Raw genomic sequence first — 10,199 nt, 5'->3', positions numbered from 1 at the left:
TTTATTATAGACTTCTATAAAGCTGAAATATGTTTGTGACAGACAAAATAAATCAATGGTTAAAATTAAAGCTATTGAGGAATAATAAGATTAGTCCCATTGCAGACTTTCTGTTGACAATTGAATATCGCTAGTCAACATGTTTTACAAACTGTTACCACCAAGGCCATTTAAGGTGTTATAAAACTGCTTTCACTGACTAAGTAGTGCTGCGTGAAATGAATGGGTAAAATCTGTTAAGTGCACCTTTTACATTTGAACTACATTATATTTCACATGTTAGGATAAATTGTTTTCTCATGTCACAACAATTTGAATTGTAATTATAAAGGGAAAAGTTAAAAGCGTACGTCTGCTGACAGATGTTCATTTTGCGTAACTTCTACTTGTTTCAAATCCTGAAGTACTTTCATATTGATGCAAAGCGAATGGCAGGGAGATTTACAAAAGCTTACCAACAGCAATCTCTTGCCCTCTAAACTTTGACTTAGCACTGCAAAACCATATGTAGTGCAAGTTGAAGTAATTACAAATTGAAAAACTAAGTAAAAGAACTTCAATTACAATTATTTCACTAAATATACAGTGGAGGAAATAATCATTTGATCCCTTGCAGATTTGGTAAGTTTGCCCACTTACAAAGCAATTAACAGTCTATAATTTAAATGGTAGGTTTATTTTAACAGTGAGAATAATAATATCAACAAGAAAATCCAGAAGTTGACATTATATAAAAGATAACAATTGACCTCTGACCTCTGTGCTGTCCAACAAGGGTTTCTCCACCAAGTACTAAGACATTCTGCCAGGGGATCACATGCATACTTTCATGTTTCATGTTCTGCCAGGGGATCACATATTTCCCACAGTTAAATGCAAATCAATTTTTATCTTTTATATAATGTCAATTTATGGATTATCTTTTTGATATTCTGTCTCTCATTAGTAAAATAAACCTACCATTACAATTATAGACTGTTAATTTATTTGTAAGTGGGTAAACTTATCAAATCGGCAAGGGATCACATACTTATTTCCTCCACTGTATATATTCAAGGAGCCATGTCTACTTATAAAAGGTTTCATTGCCCTGATTTCAAGGACCTGTGGGAACCAGGAGGACATACTGTAACTTGATTATTTTGTAATAACCACAATGTATACGCTGCCCATGGTAATGTCCAGAATATCGGTAAGAATGGTGTGATCTGTTAGGTGACAGGACTCCAACGAGTGATGTAATTGCAAAGATAAAAGACACACAGATGTTTAAATAAAGCCAGACAACTATAAAAAAGAACATACATCTGATTTGTTTCAAAGACCTTAAGGGGGAGAGACTGAACTCCGATATATATGTAGAAGCTGTAAACAAATAGTGCGGTCCTGACAGAGAAGGCATTTCAAACATTCAGATTGTGACACACTGAAAATAAAAATAACTCATCCTGCAATCAATAGAAACCTGTCTCTTGGAGAACCATAGCAACTTGGTTGGTCATAAAATGAATGTTATTAGTTAGATTCATTTTGAAAAACTTTTCAATACTATACTACAATATACTTTTCATTGTCACCTATTTTTTTCTTGCAAGATAATAGTCTTTTGTGGTTTTAGCCTTTTACATCATGACACACAACGGAACCGCAAAATCAAGAACCAGAGCACGGCAGGTAATATTTCAAAGTTTTATTAACGAACATAATCTCTGAGGAACAACAGCAGTTCTCGCGCTCTCTGTACATGCAACTGTAGAAAATAACAATTTAGAATTTTTACTTTTCAGTTTTAGTCTTTTTTTTTATCATCCATCCTCATTTTCAGTTTCTCACATTTTTATTTTTTTTTATTTATTTATTTTTTGCAGGAAATCAACAACAGCTAGAGGTGAAAGTACTGGATTTCTGTTACAGCACTGACGATAGCATCAACAACCCCCCTCGTTTACCCCCCTCTTAGCTGCTCCAACAATATGTACACAAATAAACTACATTGTACAAATAAAAAAATGTTACATTGTTACATCATAATCACCTGCAGCAAGCGCACGCAGCTCGTTGCTGTTAGAACCCCACATTCTACGCAATTTTTCAGACTAGTACAAAGAGGAGGGTGCAAAACGTCCTGGGAGGTTTTATTTACAGAGCTATGTACAGTATGTCTCTTTCACGCATTACAAGGAGGAAAATTTACACAGCGGAGACCAACTTCAACTCAAAACATACCACAGGTGTCAGAAAAAGAAAAAGAAAAGATAATAAATAGGTTATTTCTCACCATTTAAAGAGTAGTTCTCCATGCTTTTTATTAATCATTTTCCACTCTAAAAAAGGAACAAAGAAATAGCTACAGTCTGGGTTTTAATCAAAAAGGAACAAACAAAAAACTAGAAAAAAAGGCTTGAAATCGTGATTCTATAGAATGAAAAAATAGCAATTATGTATATTTACGTCCAGTAAGAAAAAAATAACAAATCAAACATATACATTATGAGTGAATGTGAGGAGAGTAGAGGTAATATGTTGCTGACTGAGGTGGGGTCAGGCTAGCATCTCTATCACCACGGCCAAGTGCTCTACTGTGCATTAGAGAACTGATTTATGTTAGTATTCAATTGATCCAGAAATCACTTTTAGTTATTTAAATATTCATTTTGGAGAATCATTGCGGATGGATGTGTTTACTCTATTGCTCGGTGCAGCGGTGTACCGCAGACAGGGGGAGGAATCGCCTGTCAGTTGTGTCAATCATCACCATTTCAAGCCTTCGTGGTTCAAATAAATGACTGATTACAGAAATAAAATCAAAGGCAGGGCTTAAAACCGTCAAAAAGGTGTCACATGAAACGGAAATCACGCTTTATGTCTTGTAAACAATAGTGAGGGTGTGGTCGGTCAGGGCATAGAAACGGTATACATTCTGCTCGATAAGCAACGTGATTGACATGCCACTGGTGTTTATGCTTTATACAGGAACAAAAACCCCTAAGATAAACACAACAACATTCAGAACGACATATACTGAACTCAAAAAAACACACAAGGATTCTGTGAACAAACGATACCCTTAAACCTCGTCCCCCAAAACTGTGAAAGAATCAAACCACAAATTAAAAACAAGAAACATGACAAACAGGGGGTTAAAAACCAAATTTCTGGCTATTTGTATCCAAATATGTAAATCTATGTATACCAAACTGGGATGTGTGTATCTCTCAAAAATATCCAGGACTATACATCTAGCCACCTTGTCTGCACAGTGTAATAGCAACAACCATTGCACTTGACTAGACATACCATACACAGCTATACTGACTGACAGTGTGTAAATAACTTAAAACGTTTCAGGTAATATTGCCATCAGGATAAACGAGCAGCTCACGCACACAGACAGGAAGTCTACTCGGTAGGTCAGGAAAGCTTTGCCAAACCAAGACCAACTTAAAAATAGAGAATCAATGCAAGTCATCACAAATCAACATTTTAACTGGGATTCTGAATTAGGACAAAACAACAGGTCTATTCAGCATTTTGCTATATCACCCTTCCTATAGTTTGTGTTAATTTCTTTCCATTTTCTTGTTGAATTCTGAGATTTTAATTGTTGTAAATGTCTGCTTGGGCCATACAACAACAGACAAATATGAAGAAGTAACCTTACATTTAAAATCCCTGGTGACAGAAACCCCTTGTGGATTAAAGGTAAACATTGATAAAAATGTGCAAGCCAATGATTAAGCCAAGTGTTATTTTTACGTGTTGTATTGTATTCCTATTAGGGAAAGTATCTCCTTAGAAGCTGTAATAACATTTTAAAAACACCTATTCAGGCCAAAGGTTTGATGCAAAGGCAATTACACTGATGAGTGGTCTGACAAACGGACGCCATCCAGTGGCTACACTCGGAACAGCAACAAAAAAGCTGTCCTTGGAAAAAAAGGACCTCTCAATGGCTGTCTTCAGTCTATTCAATGTGAAAGCTGACAAGCTAGGAGAACAGAAAACGTACAAAGTGCTGAAAGACCTGCGTCCTGTTGGTTTCAGTGACAATGGTTATTTGTGATGCTTATTCATGACTTCAGTCCAATTTTTGGTAAATGAAAAAGAAGGTAAATTAAATTGGAAACCATTCTACCTTAACATGATGGTTTTTGCTCTTTAATGTCATCTCGCTCACTTTCATCCCACCCATATATATATGTATGTATATATGTGATTTTGCCCAACAATGAGTACATTTTTTTTCACTGAAAAAGGCATTTTCTTGGTTCGAATTTTTTCAGATATAATTGTTTAGTAAAGCAATGAATAATAATCCTCTGTCTATTCTTTAAATAAATCCTCAACAACTATTCTGCTACATCTGAGGGACTATGTGGTGGGAGGCCGGTTTAATCCAGAATGTTCTCTGTCAGCTATCTGTGGGTTATGGTGGTCCAGGGGGGTTTCCCTACTGAAGCCAGGACTGAATCTAGAGATGGGATCATACAACTGTGCACTGGAGTCTTTCAAATACTGACAGAACCGTGTACACATTTTGGCCCATGGATATGAGGGGAGGGAAAGTGCTGCCCAAAAGTGAACTGTACATAAAAAGATAATTTTTATTTCTTTTATGTTTTTTCTTTACACTTAACTGAGTGATAATACAGTACATAGGTTATTTACAACTGTGCAGTAATGTGTGGCAAAATAAATTATCTAGAAGGCAGCAAGAATACATTGGTTAACGAATATAAAAACTGTACATAATTTACTGAATACAACTTTTTTTCAATTTTTTTTTTTTTCCATTAAACTAATATTGGCTCTGTAGTGTTTCAAGTCACTTCCTCAGAAACAATGAAATGCCCAAGTAAAGAAATAGACAAAAACAATATTTCTCTCCTCCTGTCAAAGCACAATTTCTCAATAGTCTCTTTGAATCTCAACATTCGTTATGTTTGTTTCTTCTGGTTGTCCTGTGGTGTTTTTTGCAGTCCATGGGCGGTCTGATGTGTTTGTTTTGGAACAAGCAAGATGGCTGAGGAACACTCCGGTCTGTCCTCAGAGAGCCATGCCTGTCCTCCTCTGAGTAGCCCGGCTGAGAGGCTGCAGGGTCAGTCTCTTCCTCTCAGACACTGGGCCCTGACACATCTCCCTCTGTGGTACCCAGCCTCCTGCAGGCTCTGTGGCCCCGCTGTGATGCGGGCCATGTGCCGTGTGGGAAGAGGACGCCCTCTGGGTATATGCTCTTATCGCCCCAAAAAACCATCAGCAGCTGGCCACATCTTCCTTGGTCTGTCCACTCCAGCTGTCTTATATCAGGGATCCACACGATGCACCATGGCTCTGTTGACTTCACGGGGGTCAGCGCCGGACTCAGGTCTAGTTCTCGTGTCCCATCAGGAGCCCTGGATCAACAGGGGAGGCTTCTCCTCAGTTCTCCCTCAGGACAGGCACCACGCTGTTGGGAGAGCTCCTCTCCGACACCTCCTCCCAGTGGTGGGGCTATTGAAGCAGGGACCAAAAAAGAATGCAGAAAATATATCTCTATCCCCCCTCTCACCGAAACTGAGCACTGAGGAGTCGTGTCCCGATGACAGAGCCTCGAAGCAAAAACGGTTTCTGCTTCTCACACTCTGATCAAACAAAAGCGTAAAAACTTTGAGGATAAAAGTGCAAGTTGTGTGTTTTCTTTACCCCAGTAAAAACATGTTTCCTTCTTCACGGAAGGGAATCAAGAGCAAGTTTTTCAGCTTTACTCTTTTTCTATAGAATATAATTTGTTCCTGTCTAAAGTCCTCTTTCAAACTTACTAGCCCTTTCCATTCGTTCTGTTCAACGAAGTCTCTTTGAGAGGAGTATTCAGACAAAGTTTGCTTTTAATCTGCGAGTAGAGGTGTGTCATGCAGGCAGCAGGACAAAGTCGTCGTTAACATCGACCATTGGCACGTAGAAGGACGGCACTTCGTTGACGCAGAGGGACTTGTGCACCGCTGGGTCCAGCTCCTGGACCTTCAACTGCCACTCCATCCTTTGCACTGCGTTCAGGGCGGCTGCCTCGTGCTGTTGCCGCATCAACAGACACGTCTGGGAAAGGAGAAATAAAAAAGTAAAAGATAAAGTGTAAATTTACTTGGTATACAGACACGACATTATGGTACGATTCAATACTTTTAACTGAGCCGTTTAAAATCACAGTGGAGTGCTGAAATGTACCTTCATGCGGTCATATTTATCATCCACATCCTGGATCCAGGAAATGAACTGACGAGCGTTGAAGCGATCTCTCACAGATTTGTTCTCATCACCCTGAAAAGAAACATCAAGTAGTCAAGTTAATTCATGATTTTAGTTATGATTTGCCATCTATAATAAAAATGGTTATATTTAACTTGAGGTGTATATTTGAATATCTTCCTACCAGGGTATCTGATGGCATATTGTATACTTCAGAGTCCAACAGCATGGTGCAGGCGCTGAAGGGCACAACCTGATTGGCTATTGTCCTGGCTGCTCTGCAGTGGACCCTTAGCACCTCCTGCTCACACGAAACAATCAGCTTCTCCTGTGAACAGCAAGCAAAGACAGAAAGAATATAAATACTTGAAGTATAATAATATTCATATATTAATCAGTGGGCTGGTGAGTGGGTTACATATTTATGGATACAAAACTGCTACATATGTCACAGAAATGGTTGTCTCCTAATGAGTGAGAGATGAAATAGATCAGTATCTGCATTCCCTCTGGCCCAACCAAGGAGTAAGGTGTATGCAGATGTATCTTGAATTTCTAGTAAAAGTTCTTCAGTGTACATAATTGTGTTGATGTATGTATAACAAGGAGGGAGAAATTAGCAAATTCAGGATAGAGAGTGTAGAACATGTATTCCTTACCCGCTCTATGCTATGCTGCAACCTGAGCTTCCCTCTCACTGCTTCCTGTTGTCTGAAGAGCTCCTTCAGAGGTTCTGACAGCGATGGCGGTGGGGCAATCTGGAGAGCATACATATAATATTAATATCAAATTACTGACATCTATTACAACAAACAGTAAAAAACAAGCTTCGAACATTTCAGTTTGCCAAATTGAAATATGTCTTTTGAATGTTGTTACTGATGTCAAAAAGTATCTTTGCCCCCATAAGGGAAAAGGGGAAATACACGATGACTCACCACAGGGATGTGAAGCTTGCTGAGGGGCTTGCCATCCAGCAGGTAGGAGCCGGTGTAGGTCACATATTCAGCATAACACTGCGGGGCCTGTGGGGTGATGTAGCACAGAATCTTCCTCTTCTCCTCAATCTTTTTCCTGATCTGCAGGTACTCAAAGTAAGGGTTGGAGCGATCACTGTGGTAGGGCTCAATATCGTCAAGCTTTATGGCGTTGACTACTACGGCCAACGTCTGTTGAATCATTTCCCTGGTCTGCTGCATGGTCGTGTTTACCAACTGGACCTGCACCTGTGGACCGGCAGAACGAGGAAACCTCCTCTTCCTTGGGTGCTGGGTCTGAGTTTCATCGTCTTCCACTGGAAGAGAACGACCTTTTGTCGTCTTACTGATAACCACTGATGCAGGAGTTGTCACAGAAGTAGGTACAGACAATGCTTGGGTTGTATTAGTTGGAGCAGAGGCGACAGTCAGCACAGACTCTTTGTCTTTCTTCAGAGCTGGGAAAGAAGAGGCAGAGGTGGGCGGTGGCGTCAGGTTTATGGTCACTGTTGGACTGATTGTTGCAGTGGCAGTTGAGGTTATTATGCTGGAGGTAGGAGGGAGAACAGCAGCAGCAGAGGGATTGTTCTTGGCGCGATTGCGGGTTATTCTTTGAGGGATTTCATCCACCTTCTTGGGAGTATCTACAGTGGTGGACACGGTGGTCAGGGTTACCGGCGTTAGCTTGGTCTCCTGAATGTCTGTTAGTTCCACTGTGCTGGAGAGGGTGACTGCCACTGGGAGCTGAGGAAGAGGACTGCATGACACAGATTCTGCTTTGGGCTCAGGCATCTCATCCTGTCTCACCTCTGACTGGAGAGCGGAGACTGTATTCATGGGCAACTGCAACGACTCAGTGAGGGAGTGGATCTGGATGTGATGTTGCTGACTGGCATCCGATTTCACTGACGAATACAACATACTGGGATCGGATTCATCAGGCACTCCATACGGTTCTTTCCCTTCTAACATGCTGCCCTGTGGCTGTGTCAGAGATAGAGAGTTGTTGACAAGCACACTCTGAGACTCGGGGTGCAACTCTTGCTGGAAGTTGGCATGTACCGAGGGTTCAACCAAATCTTGTCCTGTAGGTTCTGCTAACTCTAGGTCTACATCAGGGCATGAACTCTTAGCAAGGTTAGGTAAGTCAACCACCATTATGTCAGGGTCATCTCTTTCTGTACTAGTATGTCTTATGTGGCTCATCGCAATCTTGTTGTGGTCGGATGGTTCAGGGTCTCTGGATTCTCTCTCTGCTTCTTCCGACTTGTCTGGTAGAGGCAAGTCAGGCAAGGAAAATGGTCCCAGGTCATCCAATTCGTCTGCAACCGCAGAGAAAGGGTCTGCCCAGGGCACCACAGGCTCAGGGGCAACAACTGGAGCCATGAGGCTTTCAGTGGCAGCACTGAAGCTGAGCGTAGTCTGTCTGCTCTCTGGTTCTTCACAGGTTGACTCCGTTGATACAGGCTCCATCTCGGGACTTTCCTCTATACTAGGCTTGTTACAGTCCTGGAAGAAAGACTCCAGCCGATTGGAGGATGATGAGGTGTTTAAAAAGCTGTTTTCCTCATCAGTAGCTGTGTCAGGCATCTCTGGAGAGGGGATGTCAGCCACAGCTTCCTTCTGTTCATCAAAGTCCTCTAAGTCCTCTAAGTCCTCTGGGTCCTCTGGGTCCTCTGGGACCTCTGGGTCCTCTGCGTCCTCTGGGTCCTCTGCGTCCTCTGGGTCCTCTGGGTCCTCTGGGTCCTCTGGGTCCTCTGGGTCCTCTGCGTCCTCTGGGTCCTCTGCGTCCTCTGCGTCCTCTGCGTCCTCTTGGTCCTCTTGGTCCTCTTTGTGCCACCTATTCCAAGTAGCATAGGGGGGAGTGACAGAGGGGTGTCCGGACAGGTGTTGCATCTCGCTGTCAGAATGGTATGGACTGGTTATTTTGGAGACAGCAGCCTCAATCTCCCCATATGTCCTGTGGGGAGATTTGAGGTCCATTTCAGCATTCCAACCCATGCTGTGATCAAAACAGTTCTCTCCATGGTTGGGTGCAGCGTGTATTGGGGAGGGCTGCAGTTCCTGCTGCTCTGGAGACTGTGCAGGCCAGCTCTTCCTGAGAGGGTCCTCAACTGGAGAGGAGAAGGCACAAGACTCCCTTATTGGCTCTGGCTCATCCACTGCAGAGGGCTCTAAATCAGCTCTGTCATCCAGATCACCTTCATCCTCAAAGTCCTCCTCTTCTTCTTCTTCTTCTTCTTCTTCTTCTTCATCCTGCTCCTCCTCCTCCTCCTCCTCACCTTCCTCCTCCTCCTCCTCCTCCTCCTCCTCACCTTCCTCCTCCTCCTCCTCCTCCTCCTCCCCTCCTCCTCCTCTTCCTGCTCCTGTTCTTCGGCGACAGGGGGAAGATCTGACAGGACCAGGTTAGGCTCACTGTGGTGAGGTTCAGAGATGTCATCGATGTCCAGGGACGGCAATGCAGCAGGAGCTGGGGTTGGTGGTGCAGCAATGTCGAAGCAGGGCTCCTGGGGGTCCGGCCTGTGAACTGGTGTGGAGGGTTTGGGCAAGAAACTGTTGTACACACTGTCAGGAAAGTGTTCATTGCCCTCTGTGCCAGAAAGAGTTGGTGCTTCCACATCTAACGTTTCAAGAGATGGCTCCTGCTCAGGGGACATCATCCTAATTGGGGAAAAGTAAGGAGATGGCATGCAATCCAGTCCATCTACGGTTGCAGATTTGTCATCTAGAGTTTGAGAGGAAGATGACGGATCAAAGTCAGCTGCTGGATCACTCTCCTGCCGAAGAAACTTGTCAGCCTCAGCGTTGAACTCATCCTCGAGAGGCCTGCGGACGTCAGAGGATGCAGAGCGGCTGACAAGTGGCAGCTGGAGGTTCTTCGCAGGGGTTGGACATGTGCCCTCCTGGAAACTCTGGGAGTTAGAGTACCTGCTGGGTGGACAAAAGATAAAACACAACATTAGAATATACGTCACTTTCATCAGATTGCAAGAGTTACAA

At 42.6% G+C, this 10,199-nt stretch overlaps 1 protein-coding gene across 1 annotated transcript in view; it reads right to left on the bottom strand.

The window, feature by feature from the left end:
• Positions 1–1,675: 1,675 nt before the first annotated feature.
• ankrd11 (ankyrin repeat domain 11) overlaps positions 1,676–10,199 on the bottom strand; it is a 129,095-nt gene continuing 120,571 nt past the window's right edge. Inside the window, exons 10-15 of the mRNA XM_071206743.1 lie at positions 9,546–10,130; positions 7,161–9,480; positions 6,882–6,980; positions 6,407–6,550; positions 6,202–6,294; positions 1,676–6,072 (exon numbers count right to left, since the gene is read on the bottom strand). Coding sequence (XP_071062844.1) covers positions 5,887–6,072; positions 6,202–6,294; positions 6,407–6,550; positions 6,882–6,980; positions 7,161–9,480; positions 9,546–10,130 — 3,427 coding nt within the window. The 3' untranslated portion in view covers positions 1,676–5,886. The remainder of the gene's footprint in view (positions 6,073–6,201; positions 6,295–6,406; positions 6,551–6,881; positions 6,981–7,160; positions 9,481–9,545; positions 10,131–10,199) is intronic.

Source organism: Pseudochaenichthys georgianus, chromosome 3, assembly GCF_902827115.2.
Source record: "Pseudochaenichthys georgianus chromosome 3, fPseGeo1.2, whole genome shotgun sequence".
Classification (NCBI taxonomy): domain Eukaryota; kingdom Metazoa; phylum Chordata; class Actinopteri; order Perciformes; family Channichthyidae; genus Pseudochaenichthys; species Pseudochaenichthys georgianus.
This window is presented reverse-complemented; position numbering and strand designations above follow the sequence as displayed.